Source organism: Ovis aries, chromosome 4, assembly GCF_016772045.2.
Source record: "Ovis aries strain OAR_USU_Benz2616 breed Rambouillet chromosome 4, ARS-UI_Ramb_v3.0, whole genome shotgun sequence".
NCBI classification, from domain to species: Eukaryota; Metazoa; Chordata; class Mammalia; order Artiodactyla; family Bovidae; genus Ovis; species Ovis aries.
Window position 1 is genome coordinate 67080235 of NC_056057.1, and position 26766 is coordinate 67107000.

General features: G+C 44.9%; 1 protein-coding gene across 2 annotated transcripts in view; it reads right to left on the minus strand.

Annotated features, from left to right (window-relative positions):
• The window catches only part of MINDY4 (MINDY lysine 48 deubiquitinase 4), a 119317-nt gene that overhangs the window by 80959 nt on the left and 11592 nt on the right, over positions 1 to 26766 (minus strand). For both annotated transcript variants that reach the window (XM_012176869.4, XM_012176870.4), the window contains exons 3-5: positions 25852 to 26087; positions 21779 to 22025; positions 17423 to 17850 (exon numbers count right to left, since the gene is read on the minus strand). In XM_012176869.4, coding sequence (XP_012032259.2) covers positions 17423 to 17850; positions 21779 to 22025; positions 25852 to 26087 — 911 coding nt within the window. The remainder of the gene's footprint in view (positions 1 to 17422; positions 17851 to 21778; positions 22026 to 25851; positions 26088 to 26766) is intronic.

Consider the following 26766-nt stretch of genomic DNA (forward strand, 5'->3'; position numbering starts at 1 on the left):
TAAGAAATAAAGGAGTGAATGAAAGCCAAGTGAACTTGAAGATAAAGTGTGGATTGCTCCAATTCTATTAAAGATGATCAGTTTAAGTTTCATGACACTGTCCCAAAAAAATCAGCATGATTTTCCCTTTCGTTCTCCTTATGATGCACATGCTCTCTTTTGCTCAGTATAGATTTCCAGGTCCAGGGATACAGCTAGGAAAACAATGACAACAAAGAAATACAGCCCACTCCAACCCTCAGAGACTTCATGGAAGTAAAAACAAGTTATCAATCATTGTGCTCTATCGCAGATTATCCGTGATACTAAGGAGCAGAAGAGAAGCAGCCAGACTATGGGACAGGCTGGAATTAGGTACCTAGGATGCAAAATTTAAGGAGGCACTCAGTCTCAAGTCGACGGAGGTGACTACACCACAGGTGAAACACCTTAAGAGTAAGTGCCTCCTTAAATTTCGCACCTCAGCTACCTCTCTTGTTTCACTCTCATCCTGACTCTGTTGCTGATCTCTATATGGACCTCTCTCTGGTCTGGTAGCCAGAGTCTGCTGGAAGCTAGCTCATAGCTCAGCTGATAGGCATCTTGGAATGAGGATGGAAAAGCCCCCAGGAAATAAAGAGCTTCCATATACCTCCTCTGCTGGCACTCATATTCCCCAAATTATCCCTGAGCATTAATGGCCTCTTTCCATCTAGCAGCAGCAGCTTTCCCCTGCATGGAATATATTTCTGTCCGTGCCATGGACCTGGGCCTGGAGCAGAGCTGGCAAGGCTCGGGCGTGGGTAGGGGAGGCTCTCAGAGCTGCGATTCTGATGTCCAGAGATGGACAAAATGAGACCATTCCTCCTTCCAAGGACGGGGGTACAACCTCTCTTCCCTCTTTAGCCACACTTTCTTGATCTCAAAGAAAATTTGAGTCATGAGAAGTCTCTTTGCCCTGGGGGATGCATTGGATCAAAGAAACTCAGAAACCCCAGAACTGAAGGTATGTGGCAGCTTAAATTACCGCACAGGGGAGAGAGCGTCAACCCCGCTCATGGAGGGCTCCAAGTGGCCCCTAACGTGTGCTGGAGTCGGTTCTCATGTTTACTCTCCTGGGCAATACTAGGGAGAGGCCAGCATTCGGAGGAGACAGAAGTGGCATTCCGCTGGATGGGGGATGCATGTGTAGTGTGAATGTGGGCAAGAGGTGGGAAGGAGAACCAGCTGGGCACAGGGACCAATGGCGGGTGTGCAGGGCAGCCGTGCCACCCCAGAAGACTGGTCCCTGGGGTCAGCAAGAAGGGGAAGCTGCACAGCACAGGAGCCCCAGCCAGGCTACCTGTCTACACGGGGCTTCTGGCCCAAAGGAAAGCAATTGTGTGTGACGTATGTTTCAAGAGTCAGCTAATTTCAAACCTTAGTCTGACATAAAGTCCAAATAATGTGCAGAGACAAATGAAAATGGGATTCTCTCCATTACTCATCCCAGGCAGTACAGATGTTGTCAGACTCGGGATGCTCGGATAGAGGGAACAGTCAATAAACCGCAAATGCCACATCCTCTGCTCAGCCTCTGCCAGGCCCCAGATGGCAACATTTGCTCCCTCTCACGACGCAAACAGGCCTGGGCTCATGATCTGGAGCCTGGGCAGGGTGAGAACCGGAGGGACTGGATCTCATTCATCTGTCTCCCACCCAAGTGCACTGTCATCCTCGTCGGTAGCGGCCTGAGCAGGGTCACACAGTAGGGCCACCCAAAGTCTCTGGGGGTCCCGAAGACAGATGCGGGTCTGCTGCCACCTACTGTCCATTCTCCTGCAAAACCAGAAAATTGGACGGGGCACACCCAGTGCCAGTCATTGAATCCCTGGAACTGACTACTGGCTTTGACAGAGACGGGGACGTTGACGCTGTGGTGAGGCAGTGGCTGTGCCCAGGCTGCAGAGACCCACGCAGAACAAGGCAGGCTAATCACAGCTATTCTTCACCCAATGTTACTAGTTCACCAGGAGGTTTTTGCACTAAATGCAGCCTCTTCAAGCCCAAGGCTGCCCTGCCCTGTCGACAGAGCCCCCATCTGTTCCTGGATCTTCCACTCTTCAAGGACCACAGTTTAGCACCCGATTACATAGAGCATGGGCTTCAGAGCAGGGAGCCATCTCATCCTTTCACATCCCCAGTGCTGGATCTGGACACCAAGAAAGCTCAAATCTACCTCCTGTCTGAGACGTTGCTCAGCTGTGACACCAGTGATGGGTTAACACGGTGCTCTCACAGTGAGAGCTGAGGGGTCTCGATGGGAGGGGCTGTCTGCTGGCCTATATCAGGTTTCACTCCAACCTGCCCCTCTGGGGTCTGTCTCCTCACCTGTAAATGACCCTTGTTTGGCCTGCCTCACCAGGGCATCCTATGCACCAGAGGTGAGAGCCATGAGCAAGCTTTGGAAATGTCTATCTCCATTATGCCCCTGGGAGCTGGGGGAGTGTAGAAGGAATCATGAGGACTGATGTGGAGGATGCCAGGAGTCCCTTGCCTGGTCACCCTCATCCCAGCTGCCATCTGTGCTGGCTGCTAACAGCTCACAGCTGCACCCTTTGCCAGAGACCTATCCTTCATAAAAGTCAGCCAGGAGGTGGAACACTGCCCCCCAGTATGAGCCCCCCATAGCCAATGGCTGACACAAGAAAAATAGGCCCTCTCCTGGCTTAAAGGTGGAAGCAGCTCTGGGTCAGTCCACACTCTTATCTCCCTGCGGGAGGAGCCTGCCCCACCCCCACATCCTTCCCTGCCCTCGCATGTGTCCCTCACTGCCTTTCTCCTGAGAGCACACCCCCGATAGATTACATGTGCCTGGCCCTCCATCTCAGGCTTAGCTTCCAGGACACTGCTTCTCCAAACTCGGCCTGCAGCCCATCACCTGGAAGGCTTGTTAAAATACACTGCTGGGGTTCACCCCCAAAGTTCCAATTCCGCAGGTCAGGCAAGCTGTGTTTCTAACACGTTCCCAGGTGATGCACGTGCTCCTGGTCCAGGGAGCAGAGTCTGAGAATAGCTATTCTTGGGACTTTGACCTAAGATAGAAATCATTCAACAGGTAACAGGCAAAGGGGCCGGGGGTATCAGGATTAAACCATGTAGCACTCAGCCTGCCTCCCAGTCAAAACCCTGAAGCTGGAAAAGGAGAGCATCATGCCTCCAGCAACAGACCCCATGCTCAGGGCTGGAGGAGAATCTGGGTTGCTGAGCCCTGCCTGCAAGGCTACAAGAGCTCAGAGGAGGCCACAGTCCAGGAGGGACTCCCATGGCACAGGAACCCCGTCTGAATGCTCCTTCTCTACACGAGATGAACATCAGGGGTCAGCCAAAAAAGACTGATTCCTGGATCTCGGACAAAGTGAAAGTTTGATCTGGACACATCCAAGGCCATGTGTAAGTGGAGGATGAGGGGCTATCAGAGACTGTGGTGGTTGTTGTTGTCCCCAGGTTGTGTCTGAGTCTTTGCAACCCCAGGACGGAGAGCCCACCAGGCTCCTCCATCCAAGAATACTGGAGTGGGTTGCCAGTTCCTTTTACAGGTGATCTTCCCAACCCAGGGATCAAACCCATGTCTCCTGCATTGGCAAGCGGACTCTTTACCACTGTGCCACCAGGGAAGTCCTCAGAGATGGAGATGACCCTAAAGAGCAGTCCATCCAATCCCTTCCTTTACAGACAGGAGCACAGAGGCCCAGAAAGGGCTGGAGATCTGACCAAAGCAGACATTCTACCTGCAAACACAGGAAAAATAAGTGCTCGATTTAAAGGCAAGACAACTGCTTTTACTGTCCTCAGAGAAGAGCCGTGAGCAATCCTATTACATGGGCTCTAGTAACAGTCCTGGTGTGAGAAACTACCTCTTCACGGCTTCACTAAGACCCCGAGGCCAGAAGAGAAGAGAATTGATGCACAGTTGCATCACAACAGCATCAACAGGGCTGAAATGAAAACCACAGGACAGCTGACTGCTCATATCTGCAGATTCCAGACACAAGGTCCCTGACTCACAGGCTACAGGGAGGCCAGTTAACAAAGAAACACAATTGGCTTGATAAAATATATCCCGACAGGTGGGCAATGACTGTGCCCCAACGTCCATGACCTAACCGTGCTCCTTCCACCGTCTTCCTCATTTCAGGGAACAGCAACCCCATCTCCCGGTTGTTCAGCCAAAAACTTTGGTGTCATCCTTGCCTCTCTTTTTCTCTAATGCACACATCTAATCCATGGGCAAATCCTGTTGACTCAACCACTTACAGGTTCCCCTTCCACCCAAAAGTAAAGCCTTCCCATGAAAGCTTTCCTAGGCTGAAGTGGGGTAAAGCCAAGAAGCAATGACCTCAGGACACATCTTGTTAACAGAGGCACAGAACAAACTGAGATCAAGCCCAGAGGCTTACAGGCACAGAGCTGAGGCTGGTTCCAGGGGAAGGGGCTTAGTAGTGCCGCTCTGACGGCCGTTCCCGGTGAAAGCTGCCTTTGAAACGACTTAGTGCAAAAGTGAGTGAAAAAGTTGGCTTAAAGCTCAACATTCAGAAAACTAAGATCATGGCATCTGGTCCCATCACTTCGTGGCAAATAGATGGGGAAACAGTGTCAGACTTTATTTTGGGGGGCTCCAAAGTCACTGCAGATGGTGACTGCAGCCATGAAATCAAAAGACGATTACTTCTTGGAAAGTTATGACCAACCTAGATAGCATATTAAGAAGCAGAGACGTTACTTTGCCAACAAAGGTCCATCTAGTCAAGGCTATGGTTTTTCCAGCAGTCATGTATGGATGTGAGAGTTGGACTGTGAAGAAGGCTGAGCACAGAAGAATTGATGCTTTTGAACTGTGGTGTTGGAGAAGACTCTTGAGAGTCCCTTGGACTACAAGGAGATCCAACCAGTCCATTCTAAAAGAAAACAGTCCTGGGATTTCTTTGGAAGGAATGATGCTAAAGCTGAAACTCCAGTACTTTGGCCACCTCATGCAGAGTTGACTCATTGGAAAAGACTCTGATGCTGGGAGGGATTGGGGACAGGAGGAGAAAGGGACGACAGAGGATGAGATGGCTGGATGGCATCACTGACTCGATTAACGTGAGTCTGAGTGAACTCCAGGAGTTGGTGATGGACAGGGAGGCCTGGCGTGCTGCAATTCACGGGGTCGCAAAGAGTCGGACACGACTGAGCGACTGAACTGAACTGAAGTGCAAAGCGCTGATCACTATTTTCACTGTTTGTCTTTTCCTTAAAAGTGAAAATCCTCTTTAGATTTATTTTTCTTAACTAATATAGGTCTTTAGTAAAAGTGAACTGGAATAAAACTAAACTGAAAAAGCAGAAGACCCGGGTGTGTGTGTGTGTGTGTGTGTGTGTGTGTGTGTGTGTGTGTCCTCTAGCTCATGTCTCATCACCTTCACTGCCACTACCCGATTCAAGCCACTGTCAGCTCTCTTGAAGACGGTTGCATTGCCCCCTGCCCATTTTCAGCCTTGTCTCCTGAATCTATTCTCAACCCCAACCAGCAACCAGAGGGATCCTACTTAACACAAGTCACCACAGGCCCTGCCTCTGCCTAACCTCCAAAGGCTCCGCCATCACCTAGAGATAAAGCCAGCACCTTCAGAGGCCTCCAGATCCCCCTGCTCCCTCACCTCCTCCCTCTTCTCCTCTCTACCTCATTTGCTCAGCCTGAACAAGCAACCCCAGGACCTATACATGGCTGCTCTCTCTTTGCATTTGCTTTCAGGGATCAAAAGTTGGTTCTCTGTCTTCCTTCTGGTCTCCTCTTGTGCATCTTCTCAAAAAAGGCTTACCCAGCTACCCCTTGTAAAATAGCAGCCCCAAAGCCAGGGCTCTCCATCACACTTCCTTGATTTATCAATACTTTTCCTCGCAGCACACAGGTACATTATATATTTACCTGTTGGGTGGTTATGCTGGCTGCCTCTCCCCACCAGAAGTATACACTCCACGAGAACAGAGACTTAGTCTGTTTTATCCACATGGAATCCCCAGTGGATAGAACTGTGTCTGGCACACAGGAGCCTATCACAGGTGGAGTGCTGGCAGGAGTTAATCAGCTTTCCCGGATGAGTGAGGGGGATGCTAATTTGCAGCATTTGCCAATTTTCTGGGGCTTCCCAGGTGGTGCAATGGTAAAGAATCTGCCTGCCAATGCAGGAGACACAGGAAACGCAGGTTCAATCCCTGGGTCGGGGAGATCCCCTGGAGTAAGAAATGGCAACCCACTCCAGTGTTCTTGCCTGGGAAAATTCCATGGACAGAGGAGCCTGGTGGGCTATAGTCCATGGGGTCACAAAGAGTCAGACATGACTAAGCATGCACACATAGCTAAACATGGTTTAAACACTCCTACCATGACCAAGTTCAGGCTACTAGCTTGACATCAGACATGGCAACAATGGGCTCTGCGAGCCAGGACAAGCTGGCTATAACACACTATTGCATTCACTGAAGACTTATTAATAAGTTAATGGAATAAATGAATATTTCTGTGAATTGATGTGGATTTTCTGAGGACTAACTCCATGAACTAGGGTCTAAAGTCAAGTCTCTCTGAAACCAAGGGCATCACTGCATGAGGAATAGGAATGTCATGTGTTGACTGGTGACAACCGTGCTTATACTGAGAACAGGAAGGGTCATACATATTTTGAGCCAAAGCTCTAAACATAGCCAGTGAAAGCAGAGCTTATAGAAGGACTGTAGGACCCTTGCAAGAGCTCAGGTGAGTCATCTCCCCACTGCTCCCTGAGCCCTGCTCCCCAACTGCCAGATGAAGGGCTAGGATCCTAAGGCCCTTTCTACCCTGGACAAACTATAAGGTTAAGAATTGAGACAGATCCTAAAGCAGCATCTATTCTGCTCTGCTTTTAAAACACCCAGTTGAAAATATCAATTTTTTTTTAAATCCAATGAAATTAAACCTGAATTTCATGGATTCCCATCATTCTTTAAGCTTGTCTTCTGGGAAAACATTCACTGTCCCCAAGGTGACATCCATCAGCGTTCAGGAAATTCACAACTGCCCTGAGTTCACTGGACACACCAAGGCAGCCCCAGAGCCAGACATCTTCCCCACGCCTAATCCTAGAGCTCCCAGGGACTGACCGGGCTTTCCTGGTTCCCTTCCCACAGGTGACCCACATGAAAGAGAGACATTAAGACAGTCAAACAGGGGAGAATGCCTGGAAAAGGTGAAAACAACACAATTCTTCTGGGAGTGGTAGAAAGGGATACCTGAGAGGTTAAAAGTAAGCACTTTAAAAATCATAAGGCGACCAAAAAAGATTTTAAACACTGCAAGAAAAAAACAGTTGCAGTCTGTAGCAAGCAGGTTAATGCCCACCCCTAGTAATGCTCATTTCTTAAGTTCTGGAACCTGTGAAATGTTGGGTTACATGGCAAGGGAATTAGGTTCCAGATGGAGATAAGGTTGCTGGTCCACTGATCCTGAGATCAGACTACCCTGGATATTCCTGATGGAACCCAAGGGAACCAGAGAGATCCTTTAAAGGGGAAGAAGGAGGCAGAAAAGGGAGAACCAGAGAAATGGGAGCCTGAGAAGAATGCAGCCAACACTGATGGCTGGGAAGATGGAGAAATGGGCCACAGAGCAAGGGAGGTGGGTGACCTTCTGAATCTGGAAAAGACAAGGAAACAGATTCTCGCCTGTTATTCAATCACTCAGTCGTGTCCTACTCTTTGCCACCCCATGGACTATAGCACACCTGGCGTTCCTGTTCCTTCACTATCTCCCAGAGTTTGCTCAAACTCATGTCCATTGAGTCAGTCACGCCATCCAACCTCTGTCGCCCCCTTTCCCCCTAGAGGCTCCAGAAAGAACACAGCCCTGCCATCACCTTGACTTTAGCCCAATGAGACTCGATTCTGATCTCTATCTTTCAGAAGCTAGACACTGCTGCTGCAGCCACTGCCATGGGTTGAACTCCCAAGGGAGGCCAACGGTGCTTTTTAACTTCCTGATCCCGATTACACCCATGGTTCCAAAGGAGACTGGGCAAAAAGTACATGGCTGAAGCTTCCACAGCCCACACACATCTGGAAAACATAAGTGGAAGACAATTCCTATTTTCAAACATCCAACATATTGTGCTTTGAACTAATATGCAGAAAATCAACCACAGCATGGTACCAGTGGCCCTGAGAAGGCCCAGGGGTTCACTCTGACAGACTCAGACAAATGACTGGCCACCGTACCCCGAGAGAGTGCTATAAGCACCACAAGTGAGGCTGCTCCCAACCAGACTGTCAACCTTCCCCAAGTGCCACTTGGGGAACTGCAGGCTTGAAACAGTGAGCTCTGGGAAATGTAAATAAAGAATTGGAAGATAGGTTCTTAGTACTGCACGTGACGTTTATGGAGGGCCTACTCTGGGCCAGGCATGTAGGTGATAGCAAGACATGCAAACGTGTAGAAGAGGCAGAGTGAGGCAAGGGTTACAGGATCACCTTGGTCAGGGCCAGAGTCCCAGCAGATCTGACTGATGGTGAGAGAAACACACCAAGGGCAGTCCTGATAAGCCAGCAACAAATGACAGGTGGCCCCAAACAGCCACGACCCCCACTGTGAGAGCCCAGACAATTTAAATATTTTTAAAGTATCTTCTAAAGTCAAAGGACACTGGAAAGAAACAAAAATCAAAGCAGAAAATAGTTCCTTCAGCAACTGAGTCAGATCTCAGGAACCAGGGTCAGAAGGGGCCTGACTGCACAGACATGCATGTTCCCTGACATCTCAGCAGGTCCCGTCCTCCACCTGCCCCCTCTCCCAGGACACATGCTCACTCCCGCCCCCAGGTATAGCATCTATGGCCATCCCTGAACCTGATGCTGCAAGGCCCAGCAAAGGCCCCCAGTAGCCACCTTCCCACCAGCTTCACTAGGCCCCAGTGATGGAGTATGTGCCATGCGTATGAGCCAGGTCTGCTGTCTTCTCACTGCCCCTTGTCAGTTTTACAAGAACTGCATACGCACACAACTCTCTACCTGAAGAGTTTACAGGATTTTACACACACTAGAACTTAGACCTATGTTTACTGAATTGAATAAAAAAAAAAAAAAAAAACAAGTGATGGGCAGACAGAACTGCTGGAGAGGGGTTGGGAAGGACAGGAGGCAGTGTCCTGTGTGATTTATCAAGTGGGATTACTTTGGCCCTGGTTTCAAACCAAGCGTGCTACAGCTTTGAGCAGTATAGCTGCCAACAGCACAAAGCTGCCTAACGGAGGTGACTTGCATCTCCCCAGAAACTTGACAGGCTCCTTTAATCCTCTGTGCCTCAGCTTTCTCACCAAAAATGGAATAATAATCGCTGGGGAGGGAAGATGCTTGTTCTCAGTGCCCAGAGTGTCCTGGGAGTTTGGAGGAAATTCTACTGGTCTACCCCATGGACCTTTCTTCTCCTCCTTTCTATTCATTCCATCCTGAGGAAGGAGGTGTGTCTTGTCTGACTGGCTAATTGGGGAAAGAAAGGAAAGAGGAACCTCAGGCTCAGCTGCACCCCGTCTCCTCTGGGAGTGAGCTGCTCTTCCAGGGCCGCCCCCACTCCCACCTCGTGGCCTGGGCCTGAGATGAGGTGAGGAAGTCTGTCCCACGCTGGGCAGGCCAGGACTCGTGGTCTGCTGTGTCTTCTATCTTTCCATTATCAATCTCAGAGATGATATGCATTTTACCCCAATCTAGTTAATACCCTTTGTTTTATTGGGCAATTTGTTCCAAACTCAGAATACTATTTAATGACAAACTCCCCTCTCCACCGGAAAAAAACTAATAATATCCACCTCAATGGATTATCCTAAAGAGCAAATGAGATAATATACACATGTGTTTAGCATGGTGCTCAGCATACAGGGAGTAAGTAGAAGGTAAACAACAAAGCTCCCAAAATGTTTACTGATATAAAGATCAACACTGTGATCACATCACATGTTAAACACTCCTAGTTGTACTTCACCTGGTACTGAGGAAGGGGCCAGTGGCAGCATGTTGACCTGCCACCTCCCTCTTCCTATAAGACAAAGTTCATAGTATCTTTCAAAGGTTTGATAACTGGTCAAAGGCCATAGGTGTTGTAAAGGGCAGAGGTGGTTTGCCAGTTCAGGTCATCAGACTCCAGAGTCCATTTCAGGCAATGCCAGATGCTGTAATAACAATAAAATAGGCTAGAGGTGATGGGGTAGAGGTGACGGGGTGGAGGTGAAGTTAGTCAAAGAAAACCACTATGAGCACAGAACATCTGATTGACAAGAAAGAGACAGGCATGAGATGGCTTGAGAGCAGGACCTTTACAGCAAGGGGATGACCCAGTTCTGCTTCATGTAGAAAGAAGCTAGACATGTTGGGTGAACAGAGAATAAAGATCTATATTGTCAATCCTGAAAGAAAGGAGGAGTAGGGAACTGATCCTACTAAGATAATAGGCTATAACTACAATGCCATAGTACTAAAAGCTATGGTCATGTGTTTTTTTAATTAAAAAAAAAAAAAAAAACAATGAAATACAGAGAGATCAAAGACAGATCCACGTCTACATGGGTGGAGAAGGAAATGGCAACCCACTCCAGTATTCTTGCCTGGGAAATCTCATGGACAGAGGGGCTGGGTGGGCTAACAGTCCACGGAGTCACAGAAGAGTTGGACACAACTTAGCAACAACAACATCTATATGGGAACTTAGCAAAGCATCAAGACAGCTCCATAAATCTATGGGGTAAAGAACAAATTGTAGAGTAGGTAATGCTAGGAAAACTGTCTTACTATTGAATATACGGAGAAAAAGAAAAGTGAGTCTTTCAGCCTAACAAATACAAAAGATTAAATACCTAAATGTAAAAGCTAAAATTATAAAGTTAATGGAAAAACATAAGAGAACATCAGCAAAATATAAAGAAAAGAATGAACTTAATAAAGAAAAATGCAAATCATATGCCAAACAAGAAATTTCTTAATTATGTCAAAATTAAGAATTTCTGTCCAACAAAGGAGATAATGGACAAAGTTATGGGACAAATAACAGAATGACAGAAGTTATTTTACAAAGTCTAAAACTAATGAGAGATTAATATCTACTGAAAGAAAATTAAATTCTCTTGGAGGAAGATAATATTAACCAGACAACATTAATCACTACAATTATTCCTATGCAATGTCTGGAATTCAATCAGTTCATCAATGAAAGAAACAGGACAAAATGATCAAAACCTGAAAGAAAAACAGACAGTATCAATAAACCCATAGGTGATCCAGATATGGAAGTTACCAAACAGGACTTTAAAATCATTGTGAATAATATGCTCAAGAAAATAAAAGATGGAGAATCTCACAAAAGACCACTATTTTTTAAAAAGAAATAGAAATTATAAAACTGAAAAATAATTAAATTAAGAACTTATTATATATATTTAATAGCATGCAAAAGAGAAGAAACATGAACCAGAAGGTAGATCAAAAGAAAATATCTAGGTTAAAGTAGAGAGAGAAGAAAAACAAAGATGGAAAATACAGGAAAACATTCTTTCCTACCTAGTGTATGTGTAACTGGAGGGCCAGGAGAGAAAAGAGAAAATGGGATAAAAGCAATATTTGAAAAGATAATAGATAATAATTTCCGAAACTGATGAAAGGTATCAATCCCAAGTTGCAGGAAGTTCTACATATCCCATTGTGGCTCAGCTGGTAAAGAACCCACCTGCAGTGAAGGAGACCTGGGTTCGATTCCTGGGATGGGGAGATCCCCTGTAGAAAGGAATGGCAACGCACTCCAGTATCCTGGCCTGGAGAATTCTATGGACTGTGTAGTCCATAGAGTCACAAAGAGTCACACACGACTGAGCAATGTTCACTTCACTTCACTACATATCCCAAGCAGAATCATCAAAGAAAACCATGCTGAGGCACATTATAGTAACTCTGTTGAAATCAAAGAATGAGAAAATCTTAAAAGGGGCGGGGGGTGGGGGGGGGGGAAGCAGCCAGAGTTAAAAAAAAAAAAAAAAAAAAACAAGACACACTACCTTCAAAGGAGTAATACAAAGGTAAGACACTGGAATGAAATATTTAAAGTCCTGAAAAAAACAAACCACCAATCTAGAATTCTATACCCATTGAAATATCCTTCAAAAATAAAGTCAAAATAAAGACATCACTAAACAAAAATTGAAAAAAAATGTAACATACCTGTTAAAGAAATACTAAAGAAAGTTAAGTTCTTTAAGCAAAAGGAAAATGCAAATGCAATAATTATTTCAACTAAAGCAAAAAATTATCAGACTAGATTTAAAAATCCAAATACATGCTGCCCATAGGATATAAACTTTAAATATACACTAGACCATAAAGAAATCTCAATAAATATCAAAAGGACTGAAATCATAGAGAATATATTATGAACAATGTAGAAATAAGCTAAAAATCAACAACAAAAAGATAACCATAAAAATAGCCCAAAGACTTTGAATTAGTCAATACATGTCTAAATAACCCATGGGTCAAAAGAATAAATCACAACAGGAATGAGAAAATATTTAAACTAAATTATATGATTATATAATATATTAACGTGTGGGATGCATGGTCCACTGGAGAAGGGAATGGCAAGCCACTTCAGTATTCTTGCCTTGAGAACCCCATGAACAGTAGGAAAAGGCAAAATGATAGGATACCAAAAGAGAACTCCCCAGGTCATTAGGTGCCCAATATGCTACTGGAGATCAGTGGAGAAATAACTCCAGAAAGAATGAAGGGATGGAGCCAAAGCAAAAACAATACCCAGTTGTGGATGTGACTGGTGATAGAAGCAAGATCCGATGCTGTGAAGAGCAACATTGCATAGGAACCGGGAATGTCAGGTCCATGAATCAAGGCAAATTGGAAGTAGTCAAACAAGAGATGGCAAGGGTGAACGTCGACATTCTAGGAATCAGCGAACTAAACTGGACTGGAATGGGTGAATTTAACTCAGATGACCATTATATCTACTACTGCAGGCAGGAATCCCTCAGAAGAAATGGAGTAGCCATCATGGTCAACAAAAGAGTCCAAAATGCAGTATTTGGATGCAATCTCAAAAACGACAGAACGATCTCTGTTCGTCTCCAAGGCAAACCATTCAATATCACAGTTATCCAAGTCTATAAGAAGCTGAAGACAAAGCATTACTTAGAGGGAAATTTGTAGCTTTAAAGATATTACAAAAGAAGAAGGCTGAGGTGGGTAGAAGGTGGGAAAAATGGGTCACCTGTTTTTGTTCTGCTTTGTTTTAGTTCAGTTTAAATAATTAGCTTTTAAAGGGGAAAAGCCCGGTAAACCCCAAAGGCTTTTAGTTGGTACCCTTAAATATGAACAAATATATATTTATGGAATATACGGAAAAGATATACCATAAAAACACTAATCAAAGGAAAGCTGAGGTAGCTATACCTAAATAGATATTAAGGCAATAAGAATTACTAGAAATGAAGAGAAATTTCATAATAATAGAAGTCTCTCCAACAGAAAGTTATAATAATTCTATGTGTATATGTACCAAATAAACTAGCCCAAAAATGTCTAAGCAAAGTAGGCCCAGCTTATCCATGGTCACAAAGGGACTTAATAGACAACATCTGTTTAGCTTCCCTTGTACGACCAAAGTCTGGCACATATTAGATGCACAGTAAATGATTAAAAGAGCAGTATTACAAACCAGGATGTCTATCTTATACCAATCCTGCAGAAATTACTAGTGCTTAAAACACTGCAAGTAAATTACTAGTGCTTAAAACATACACATGTGCCAGGAGCCAGCACGGGAGATCCCACCCATGACAAGGTCATGCAGGACTCGAGGGACTCCCTGGGCCATCCCACCCATGACAAGGTCATGCAGGAGAGTCTTGATAAGCAAGGCCTCAGGACTCGACAGATCCCCTGGACCTGCTCAAGCATCTACCACAAAACCAGAATCTGTCTGTCTTACTATTTTATGTCTTTCACCAACTCTTCTGACATTAACAGGAGGCTGTCCCCGACCACCTTTCTCTGGAAAGTGTTAACTTAGGGCTTTAGTTAATAAGTCTCCTGGACAAGATAAGAGTGTTTCAATTCAAACCCCCTGTTAGCATTCTAGCTTACTTGGCAGGTTCATCCAGACTCTTGCAACATTGTTGAGCCATGCTTGCTGCCAAGTTCTCACATCCCTTATCCATTGTGTTCCTGGGAGTGTATATAGTCAGGATGTAGAAAAAACAAGCAGCAGCTTTAGCATTAGTAACATTAGACTTTGAGTTAATAAGTTCTTTCTTTGCTGTAACCCACTGAATCTTTGCTCCATAAAAATGTAACCCTGTACTTTAAGGGTGACGCAGGCTAGAAATTTAAGAAGAAACACTTCAAGGGAAAATCATTGTTCTGGCTGACCAACCTTTATCCAAAAGGGTCATAAAATATCAACAGGCCTCCGGGCCAGAAGATAATGTACAAAAAATAAGACTCTTGCAGGAAGGAACCTGATATCGATAAAAGTTAATACTGATGGAATGTTGAGTTGACTCATTTTTCACCTTGCTGTATGTACAACTCAGGGTATAAAAGCCCTCTCTGAAAATAAATTGAGGGGCCTTGCTCACTGAAGCTTGGTCACCCCGTGTCATTCTTTCCTTATCTCTTTCTGTACCTTTCTTCATTCGCTGACGTCGTCCATCCTGAGGATATCCCTGGACTCTGCTGAGGCTGGACCTCGGTACACAGGGGCCTGCTAAGTGATACAATGGTGAAGAATTTACCTGCCAATGCAGGAGATTCAGAAGACATGGGTTCGATCCCTGAATTAGAAAGATCCCCTGGAGTAGGAAATGGCAACCCGCCCTAGTATTCTTGCCTGAAAAATTCCATGGACAGAGAGGCCTGGCAGGCTACAGTCCACGGGGCTGTAAACAGATATGACTGAGCACACAGACACTTTCTTAAAACATATACAACACATATAAACAAAAACACAGTGACCTAAAGAGTATAGGATGGTGTTCACAGGCATGATGGGCTTTGGATTCGTCTGTAAGTTGAGGAGTACCTCCTTGCTGGTTTAAGAATTATATAATAATATATGAAAACTGTCCAGTAGGGTGTCAGGCACTAAGTAAACACTCAATGGGAGCAGTTAATATATGTAAGAAATATTGAAAATAATTCTGGAATAGCAGTCAACAAACCTTCTAAAAATTAAAATCAGAAATGCCAAAAAGAAGAAGAGGAGGAGGAAGGGACAAAGAAGAAAAAGTGGCTGAGAATCAATAATTCAAGACACATATCAATACAATAGAAAATAATAGCAAACTAAACTCAAAGAAAGCAGAATGAAAGAGTGGAAATCAATAAATTAGAAACCAAACCTACAACACAGAGGAGGAGATGGTTGGATGGCATCACCAACTCAATGGACATGAGTTTAGGTTGACTCCGGGAGACGGTGATGGACAGGGAGGCCTGGCGTGCTGCAGTTCATGGGGTCGCAGAGTCGGACACGACTGAGCACAAAGAGTCGGACACGACTGAGCGACTGAACTGAACTGAAACCTATGAAGCTAAAAGTTACCTCTTTGAAAGAAAGAGCATATAATTCACAACCCCCTACTAAAACTAGCTGAGAAATAGAACACAAATTACCAGTATCAGGAATGGAAACAGAGACAATCTTGAAGATTGAAGACAATAAGAAGACATTATCAGTTCAGCTCAGTTCAGTTCAGTTGCTCAGTCGTGTCCGACTCTTTGCGACCCCATGAATTGCAGCACGCCAGGCCTCCCTGTCCATCACCAACTCCCGGAGTTCACCCAAACTCATGTCCATCAAGTCCGTGATGCCATCCAGCCATCTCATCCTCTGTCGTCCCCTTCTCCTCCTGCCCCCAATCCCTCCCAGCATCAGAGTCTTTTCCAATGAGTCACTCTTTGCATGAGGTGGCCAAAGTACTGGAGTTTCAGCTTTAGCATCATTCCCTCCAAAGAAATCCCAGGGCTGATCTCCTTCAGAATGAACTGGCTAGATCTCCTTGCAGTTCAAGGGACTCTCAAGAGTCTTCTACAACACCACAGTTCAAAAGCATCAATTCTTCGGCGCTCAGCTTTCTTCACAGTCCAACTCTCACATCCATATATAACCACTGGAAAAACCATAGCCTTGACTAGACAGACCTTTGTTGGCAAAGTAATATCTCTGCTTTTTAATATGCTATCTAGGTTGGTCATAACTTTCCTTCCAAGGAGTAAGCATCTTTTAGTTTCATGGCTGCAGTCACCATCTGCAGTGATTTTGGAGCCCAAAAAAATAAAGTCTGACACTGTTTCCACTGTTTTCCCATCTATTTGCCATGAAGTGATGGGACCAGATGCCATGATCTTATAATTACAATTTTATATACACAAAGTTAAAATATAAATTAAATGGTTAAATTCCTTGGAAAAATACAACTTGCCAAAACTGACACGAAATGAAATAGAAAATTTTAAGTACACATAAAAACGGCTGCTTAGTTGTGAAAATTCACAAATGCTACCAAGAAAGACAAACAAATGCTAAACTGCCTGTGATTATGAATGGCTTTGTGTTTTGCTTCCTGAGTTTTTTGGTTTCCTATTACGCACATGCTAACTTCTAAGAAATAAATGTTATTTTAAAAACATTTTTAAAAGATAATTTTAAATTTTTTTATTTGAATTCATAATTTAAAACCTTTTAAGTCAATGCTCAGAAAATTCTCTCAAATATTTAAGGAAGAAATAACACCAATCTTATACTAACTATAAAAGACTATTAAAAAAAAAAGGAACTACTTCTAACATATCTTAAAAAATCTGACAAGGCTGTTGTTCCAAGAAAGGAAATTTGCCAGCCAGTCTCCTCCATGAATTTATATACAAAAAACCTATACAAAATACTAATAAATTAAATCAAACAATATATAAAATTAATATATGATAGCCAAGTATATTTTATTCCAGAAATGTAAGGTTGGTTTAACATTCAAAAATCAATCAGTGTAGGAATCCTCAAGGTTCATTGTGGAAGAATAAAAGAGAAGGATTCAGGATAGGGTTTTAAAAAACTGCCCCTTAAGGAGCCTTGTGGGAGCTGATTCACCATCATACCTCTGGCTTCCATACCCCTGGCTTCCATACCTCTCTTGAACCATATCAGCCTGACCTTTGAGAAGAAGTAAGAAGAGCCAAAGAAACCTCCCCAAACCTTCCTAGTGTGTGGGCTCTGGGCTATTTTCTCCCTGGTGGAACGACTACCACCACTTCCCCCACTTCAGCAGCCGCACTCAGAGCCCAAGGAGCCAGTCAGGACTGGATGGCTCTCTGAGAAACCCTCACCTGGGCACAGTACGCTCACCTGAGGGATGGGGGCTGGCTCTCCTGCCGTTGTAACGCTCTCTCTGGCCTCTCCTGCATCTTCGGGACATTCCCATTGGACAGGGAGAACTTCGAAGTGATTCTGATGGCCTCTGAGCCACTGTCCACAGCTGGACTGTCTTCAGAAAGGTCTCTCCACCTGCCACTCCCCCTGGGGAGCACCCCTTTGCCTGGTAGGTGAGGCGGGCTGCCAGGCGAGGTTCTCCGCTTTTCCCAGGTCAGCTCGCTGAGCGGGCCCCGAGGGCTCCTAGGGGTGGAGGCGGTGCTGGAAGCTGGTCCCTCCAGAGGGGTGGGACAGGTGGGGGTGTGAGTAGAGAGCTCAGGCTCTTGTGGGCTCCCTTCCTTGTGAGGCTGGGTAGAGCTGCTCAAGGCTGGGGACCGCCTCAGCGAGCGTCTGCGGAGGGAATCCTGGAAGGGACAAGGACAAAAGCAGAGGTGAGGATCCCTTGGAGGGAGGTGGGAAATAACCTACTTCAAGACTATGCTGTTCCCTTCCCACCTTTTCCATCCTCAATTCCTTCTCTTAAAATTCTGCCTACCCTCTGAGGAGACTCTCGGGGGCCCCACTTATCCCATGCTTTCACAGCACCCCACGAGCATAAACCCCAGGAGCATGCCTCAGCCTCCTCCCACACCCCTTACAGACAGCTCCAGGGTCAGACATGTTCTAATTCCTGAATCGCCACCTGCTACGTCCCCTGTGACAAGTCACTGAACTTCTTTGTTCCTCACTTGCCCTTCCTGTAATCTAATCTGTCTACAATCTGCTGTCTGTAATTTCTAAACCCCAAAACCTCTAAAAAATGAACATTTCTGTTGGAATCCTATGGCAAATTCTTTTTAATTGTTATGAAGTTACTTGTAGTCTTTTTTTTTTTTCCCCACCATACTACGGGGCTTGGGGTATCGTAGTTTCCTGACCCAGGATCAAACCCAGGCCCTCAGCAGTGAAAGTGAGGAACCTTAACCACTGGATTGTCAGGGAATTCCCTTGTGGTCTTTTTTCAAGCATGAATATTCGTATGTTTTGTGGCAGATATGTTTTGTTTACGGGATGCTACACCAAATCCTACTTCAGGCGTTCTGTGGTACGTGGTTTATGCACAGTATTTCCTTTCTGAAGTGTAAAAAGAAAAATCTAAATTACAAAGCACATTTGGCCCAAAGGTTTTGGATAAAGGATTGGGGACCTGCAGTGCTGACTTCCCACAAGACCACGGTGAGGGCTAAAGGAGAGACCCAGACCCATGTACGGCAGTAGCACAGAGCCAACCCCTCAAAGCAGCCAGCAAATGTTATAACACCACTGCTTAGTATCTTTGCCCCTGTCCCCATGCGGGGACATACTCATGGCCCTACCCTTTCCTACCAGTAGACCAAGTGATGGAGGCCGTTATTCCTTCCTCTCTGGGAAGCTTCCCCAGAGCTTCCCAGTTCAGTGACCTATACCTAGTAAGCAATCAAGTCTTGCTCACTTTCAAAATGCAGGAACTTCAGAGGAGTCGACTGAAGTGTCCTCTCTATCAATCATTAACCAGTGAAATGGGAACTCATGTTGTTACCCATCTGAGGTGGAGGAGTAGAGGGAGGGGACAAAAATACACCTGCTGAGCTTTTTCTGGACCTCTCAGCAATTCCAGAAATAATCCTGAGCCAAATGATAAAGCCTGTGCCAAAAAAAGAACATCTAATTCTGTCCTGTTCCCACCCAGTGGAAATTACTAGGCACCATAAACCTCCTCCGAAAGCCACCCAGGGCATTCCTTGCCACAGAGCAAAGAAAACATTAGTCATTGTTCCCAAGGAGACCCAAACTTCCGGCCAAGGGCAGGGAACCCAGCCTCTTACTCATCCTTCAAAAGTGCAGAGCTGACCTAGCAGTAAAAAATGATGCAATACCTAGCAAAGCTTGCTCTTTTCTCCTATATGGCCAAAGCACTCAAAACCCACAGAACACCTTCCAGAAAACCTGCGGGAAGGCCACCTTAGTGTCCCTTCACAAGATTCAGATACCCCAGGGGAAAAGAACACCTCGGAGGAGAACTGCTTTCTTCTTTGGGAAGGAGTCTGTGGCAATCTCTCAGTAGTAAAGCGGGTCCAAGCCCTCACCCTCACACCTCAGTACTGAAGGGGACTGAACTGCACAGACTTGATGATTCAAAAGTCATGGTAGGCAGGCCCTGCCTGGTGGTCCAGTGGCTAAGACTCTGAGCTCCCAGTGCAGGGGACCCAGGTTCAATTCTTGGTCAGGGAACTAGATCCCACATGCCACAACTAAAGATCCCTCATGCCACAGTGAAAATCGAAGATCCCTCGTGCCGCAACAAAGACCCGGCACTGCTAAACAAATAAATACGTATAAAAAAAGCAAGTCATGTTACGATAGGACCCTAACATTCATCTGGTCCACCAGTTCTTAAAGTATAGCCCATCAACCTTAGGGGTCCATGCCCAAACCCTTTCAGAGAGCTCAAAACTATTTTCATTATAATAATAAGATATGATGTGCGTTCTTCACTGTGTTGATGTTTGCAGTGATGATCCAAAAGCACTGGTGGGAAAACCTCCTGGGCCTTCAGCACGAACCAAGGCAGAGGCACCAAACTATACCAGTGCTCGAGGTATTCCACCGCACTTACAAAAAAAATGCCAATTTCACTTAAGAATGTCTGTGCTGATGCACAGAAAACGTTAATTGCATCCGATCCTGATCCTGTGTTAGACATCTCTTTAACAGTCTGTGTGACAAAGTAGGAGGTATAAATAAACATTGTGCGGGATGCAGATGACGAAGGCTGTGACCAGGCAAAGCCCTATATGCAGCCATCTGAGTTGTGAGCTGAACTGGCTGCTGTTTTTCATGGAACCACTGACAGATGAACTACGGTTAATTCAGACAGATATTTGGCAGGCATTTTCTTGAAAATAAATTGAACTCAAGGGAAACAAATTATATATTGTTGCCAGTGATCAAATACAAGTTACCTTAAAAATCAGAATTTGGAGAAACATGTTTGCCATTATGAACTTGAGGGCTTCTTGATACTTAAAAGCTTTCTGATGAGTTGAGTGATGACATTAACAAATGTTATTTTTTATATGGTTTCTTGTATAATGAAATGTGTCAACATTCAGAGGATATATAACTTCATAAAACAATAACTTTCACGTGACCAATGCATCATGTTACTAAGCCATGCACTGGTAAAAGATTCATTCAAAGTGCAAGACAAACCAATGAAAACCGATAACACAAAAATAGTTCACTGGGATGGTTTCAGATTCCACATTAAGAAACAACTTGTCTAGCTTTGATGTACTAGTAAAGAATACCCCTAGTTTTCTGAAAAGACAATGAAGAAACTTTTCCCTTTTCCAACTGCATGACCATCTCTGAGCCATGAAATTCCAGATCTCAAAGGGGTCTTGCAGACCTGGGTCTAACAAATAAGACCATGGCCAAGAGACCACGTCCAAAAGACCTTTGAAGACCTTGTCCGAAAACCTCACAAGATGTAGGCAGGGGCGGAGAGAGGGTCCGCTGCTTTTTGCCTTTAATTCCAGATGAACTGGGAGGACAGCGCTGGCCCCTGAAGCCTTGCCTGCGTGTACACACGCTGCTCCGAGAGTGGGGTGACCAGCGTGGACACAGATGACCTGTTTTTTGGTTTGCTTAGGCGCCCTGATTCGACTGACACCACACTATGAGTTTGGTGTTTGATTTTCCTTTGTTGTTCTGTTTCTCTTCTGTTTCACAAACTCCTTTTACATTCATTCTCTCCTTTGCTTTAGTTTCCCACCTGACAGGAGCCTACAGTCGCCTCTCTTTAAGGGAGACTACAAAACATCGGTGTTAAATTTTTAGAACATTTTTAAAGCAAAACCGAACTATAAGGATTGAGATTTCTTTTTCTCTTTTCACTATCATGTTTTTAAAAATAATAAGTACGTTCTCTAGACTTGGCTGGGTCCCCCACTCCTGAACTGCAAAGATAAACCTAGGTCCATGTGTTCTCACTCGGCAAAGGAACACAGAACCATGGTAACTACCTGCTTGATAAGATGGGTAAACTGAGGGCAGGGAAGGTGACGAGACCATGGCCCCAGGAGCTGGCAGTAGAGCTAGGGACTGATAAAAGGCCCCTTATTCTTGCCCATCCCACGATATATATCCTCCTTTCTGGAGCTGTCTTGTGGGGCACCCTAAATAAACCCAGGCACCCCTTAAGCCATGCCCGTCCTCAATTTCCATGCTCACAGCATCAAGCTCAAGCATCATAGCTCATAGTCCATAGCTCATAGCTCATCATGCTCATAGCTCAAGCATCAGGCCCACCTGCGGGGAGCTGGCCATGGGCCCGGCCATCATGCCTCGGACAATCAGGCCAGACTTTGGCCTGACCTTCTCTCCCATCCTCTTCGTGTCCAAGGAAGGCTCTGACATTGGAAGCTTGTCCATCTTCTCCCAAGCAGAAGCCACAGGGGGCCTTTCACCTGGGACTGTCTTTATGGGCCTACTTTTGTGCGAGGACCTTTTGGATGATACAAAATGACCAAGTACATCCCCATCAAGACTGTCGTGTCTGCAAAAAAGGGATATTTCCATGAAAACAGTCCTCAAAGGAAATCGCTAGCAATAATAATAAATTGCACAGTCCATAGGCACTCACAGCAAGCCCATTCACAAATCTGTGGTGGTTTCTAACCAGCTTTATCATTAAAGGTAAGGAAAAGAATAGACTTCTGTATCTGGGCAGGTCTGGCCTACAAAATGAGGCCAGAAACAAGAAACAAAATCAGGGTTGATGACTGATGATAGGATTCCTTGAACTGTCAACATAAAGAGCATCCTTGTTTCTTCCAGACCCAGTGATTAAGGAGAACTGTCGCCCTTCAATACAATAGTTCCCCACCCCACCCCACCTATAGTATATATAGGGTTACTTACTAACCAGGGTTCTGGGCATTTATTGGGGGGCTTGGAATGTATCCTCCATGGATAAGGGGGAGGATTGTATAGTCTTGAAAGGGGTGGAGCCCCATTACTGCACACTATTGAAGGTGGTGGATGGGGACCTTTGGCAAACTTGGTATTCCCAGTTAAAGTTCGGCAAAGTTAGGCATGGAAACAGCTTCTCTTCCTGGGTTGCTTGGCATTGAGAGAGAGAAAGAATAAGAAAGAAAGATGGTGCATGTGTATGTGTGTGTATGTTTAAGAGAGTAAGAGAGCAGGACTTCCCTGGTGGCTCAGTGGCTACGATTCCACACTCCCAAACCAGGGGGCCCAAGATTGATCCCCAGCTGGGGAACTAGATCCCACATGCTGCAACAAAGATCGAAGATTCTCATGCCACAGATAAGACCCAGTTCAGTTCAGTTCAGTTCAGTCACTCAGTCGTGTTGGACTCTTTGTGACCCCATGAACCGCAGCACACCAGGCCTCCCTGTCCATCATCAACTCCCGTAGTCCACCCAAACCCATGTCCATCTAGTCAATGATGCCATCCAACCATCTCATCCTCCGTCGTCCCCTTCTCCTCCTGCCCTCAATCTTTCCCAGCATCAGGGTCTTTTCCAATGAGTCAGCTCTTCACATGAGGTGGCCAAAGTATTGGAGTTTCAGCCTCAACATCAGTCCTTCCAATGAACACCCAGGCCTGAACTCTTTAGGATGGACTGGTTGGATTTCCTTGCAGTCCCAGGGACTCTTAAGAGTCTTCTCCAACACCATAGTTCAAAAGTATCAATTCTTCGGTGCTCAGCTTTCTTTATAGTCCAACTCTCACATCCACACATGACCACTGGAAAAACCATAGCCTTGACTAGACAGACCTTTGTTGGCAAAGTGATGTCTCTGCTTTTTAATATGCTGTCGAGGTTGGTCATAACTTTCCTTCCAATGAGTAAGTGTCTTTCAATTTCATTGCTGCATTCGTCATCTGCAGTGATTTTGGAGCCCAGAAAAATAAAGTCAGGCACTGTTTCCATTGTTTTCCCATCTATCTGCCATGAAGTGATGGGACCAGATGCCATGATCTTAGTTTTCTGAATGTTGAGCTTTAAGCCAACTTTTTCACTCTCCTCTTTCACTTTCATCAAGAGGCCGTTTAGTTCTTCTTCACTTTCTGCCATAATGGTGGTGTCATCTGCATATCTGAGGTTATTGATATTTCTCCCGGCAATCTTGATTCCAGCTTGTGCTTCCTCCAGCCCAGCGTTTCTCATGATGTACTCTCAGTTCAGTTCAGTTCAGTTCAGTCGCTCAGTCATGTCCGACTCTGTGACCCCACGAATTGCAGCACGCCAGGCCTCCCTGTCCATCACCAACTCCCGGAGTTCACTCAGATTCATGTCCATCGAGTCAGTGATGCCATCCAGCCATCTCATCCTCTGTCATCCCCTTCTCCTCCTGCCCCCAATCCCTCCCAGCATCAGAGTCTTTTCCAACGAGTCAACTCTTCACGTGAGGTGGCCAAAGTACTGGAGTTTCAGCTTTAGCATCATTCCTTCCAAAGAAATCCCAGGGTTGATCTCCTTGAGAATGGACTGGTTGGATCTCCTTGCAGTCCAAGGGAATCTCAAGAGTCTTCTCCAACACCACAGTTCAAAAGCATCTGCATATAAGTTAAATAAGCAGGGTGACAATATACAGCCTTGACATACTCCTTTTCCTATTTGGAACCAGTCTGTTGTTCCATGTCCAGTTCTAACTGTTGCTTCCTGACCTGCATACAGGTTTCTCAAGAGGCAGGTCAGGTGGTCTGGTATGCCCATCTCTTTCAGAACTTTCCACAGTGTAACCAAATAAATAAATACATAATTTTTTTAAAGAATGCCGCTTCATTTTTCCTGAGTTCTTATTTTTCAGATATTTTCATCTCTCCAGTGTTCCATGGCCTTTCAGAATTCTATACTCCTGTCTTTAAGAAAATGCAAACAAAGGAAGTCCTTGAACCTTCTGAATCATGGAAATTAAATTACACATTTTGAATCATAAGTATCCTCCATCACAAAGTGGTCCATTCCCAGGGCCTCTAGAGAAAAATAACCATGCTCTATGACAGGGATTCTGAAAACATAGAGTGTGAGAGGCTGAGTGACCAGCCTCCTGAAGATGTTCACACCCTAAACCCTGGAACCTGTGAATATGTTACCTTACACGGCAAAAGAAAAGGACTTTGCAGACATGATTATGTTAAGACTCTTGAGATGAAAAGGGAGGGGATAAATGTTACACACAAGTGACTCATGATGTTGTACAGAGGAAACTAACATGATGTTGTAAAGCAATTATATAAATAAAAAGAATCTTGAGATGGGCATATTACCATAGATTGACTGGGTGGGCCCAGTGCAGTCACAGGGCTCCTTCTTAGAGGGAGACAGGAGGATGAGTCAGTAGTAGGAGGTGTGGCAACAGAAGCAGGGGTGTAGTGATGTGCTCTGAAGACAGAGGGAAAGGCTGCAAGCCAAGGAACGGAGGCAGCCTCCAGAATTCAAAACAGGGGAGGAAGCAGATTCTCCCCCCAAAGTTTCAGATTCAGCCCTCCTGACACCTTGCCATTAGCCCAGTGAGACCAATTTTGGACTTCTGACCTCAACCGTAAGGTAATAAATTGGTGTCACTTTAGGACATCGTGACGGTTCAGTTTTGTAGGTCAAACTTGTTTAGGTTATGCTCCCCAAGTGTTTGCTCATACACTAGTCTAGATGTTGCTATGAAGATATTTTTTAGATGTGATTAATATCTACAATCAGCTGCTTAAGTAAAGGATATCACTCTAGATAATATAGGTGGGCTTCATTTAATCAGTTGACGACCTTAAGAACAAAAACAAAAGTTTCCCAAAGAAGTAATTCTGCCTCAAGACCATAACACAGAACACCTGCCTGAGCTTCCAGCATACTAGTGTGCCACACAGATTTCAGACTTGCCAGCCCCTACAACCACAGAAACCAATTCCTTAAAATAAATCTTTATTTAAATACATAACATTTATACACACATATATTTATACATGCGTGCTAAATCACGTCAGTAGTGTGTGACTCTTTTAGACTTCGTGGACTGTAGCTCTCCAGGCTCCTCTGTCCGTAGGATTCTCCAGGCAAGAAAACTGGAGCATGGTTGTCATGCCACCCTCCAGGGGATCGTCCCAACTCAGGGACTGAACCGCATTTCTTAGTGTCTGCTGCATTGGCAGGCGAGTTCTCTGCCACTAGCAGCACCTGGGAAGCCAATGTATATTTACACCTATACACATTTATATACCCTATTGGCTCCTGCCAGTCGTGTTTCTCTGGAGAAACTGAGTTTACATTACAGCCACTATTACAGCCACTGAGTTTATCATAATTCGTTACAGAAGAAATAAGAAACTAATCCACAGTATAAACGAGAAGAGGTACCTGGCTTTGCTTATCTCTGACAATGGTGTTCTCCAACTCTCATCTTCATCTGCGAGGTGGTATATGTTTACCAGAGTGGTCTCTGAGCTTCTCAATGGTAATTTGTTACTTTTCTTTGGTACTGAGAGTTCAGGGATTGGTGTTTCTTGAGTGACGCTGTTACCAATATTCCCAAAGTGATCCAGAAAGTATCTGGTAATGAGTTCAAGGTTTGTTTTTAGAGGGTTTTCCTTTGCCTATCATTGGAAGAAAAAAAATCCTTAATTTATTTACAGCTTTAGAGGAAGGGTGGGAAAAGCAGCCACTGAAATTCTTTGACATAGTTTATCAACTTCTTACTCATCCATACATTCTCTCAGCAAACATTCACTAACTACTTATTATATGTCAAGTTCTGTGTTAGGTAGCAACAGGGATGAAAATAAAACCAATACCTTCAAAGAACTAGCATCCAATGCATGAGACAGGAGACTCAGTGAACAAATGTAATGAAATGTGATATGAACAGAGGCATACCTAATCAAATTTCTTCTTGGTTTTTTTTCATCTGGAAATAAATTTATAAAATATATATCCTTTCATTCAAAAAACAATTCAGTCTTTATGATCACTAACTCTACCAGTTTATAAACATTTGGGACCTGCATGATTTCTTAGTTTGTATATACTGTGTGTGTGTGTGTGTGTGTGTGTGTGTGCTAAGTCACCAGTCTTGTCCAACTCTTTGCGACCCTATGGACTGTAGCCTGCCAGGCTCCTCTGTCCATGGCATTCTCCAGGCAAAATACTGGCGTGGGTTGCCATGCCCTCCTCCAGGGGACCTTCCCATGGAGGATCTAACCCTGACCGAGGATCTAACCCTCGTCTACTGTGGCTCCTGCCCTGCAGGCAGGTTCTTTACCACGGAGCCACCTG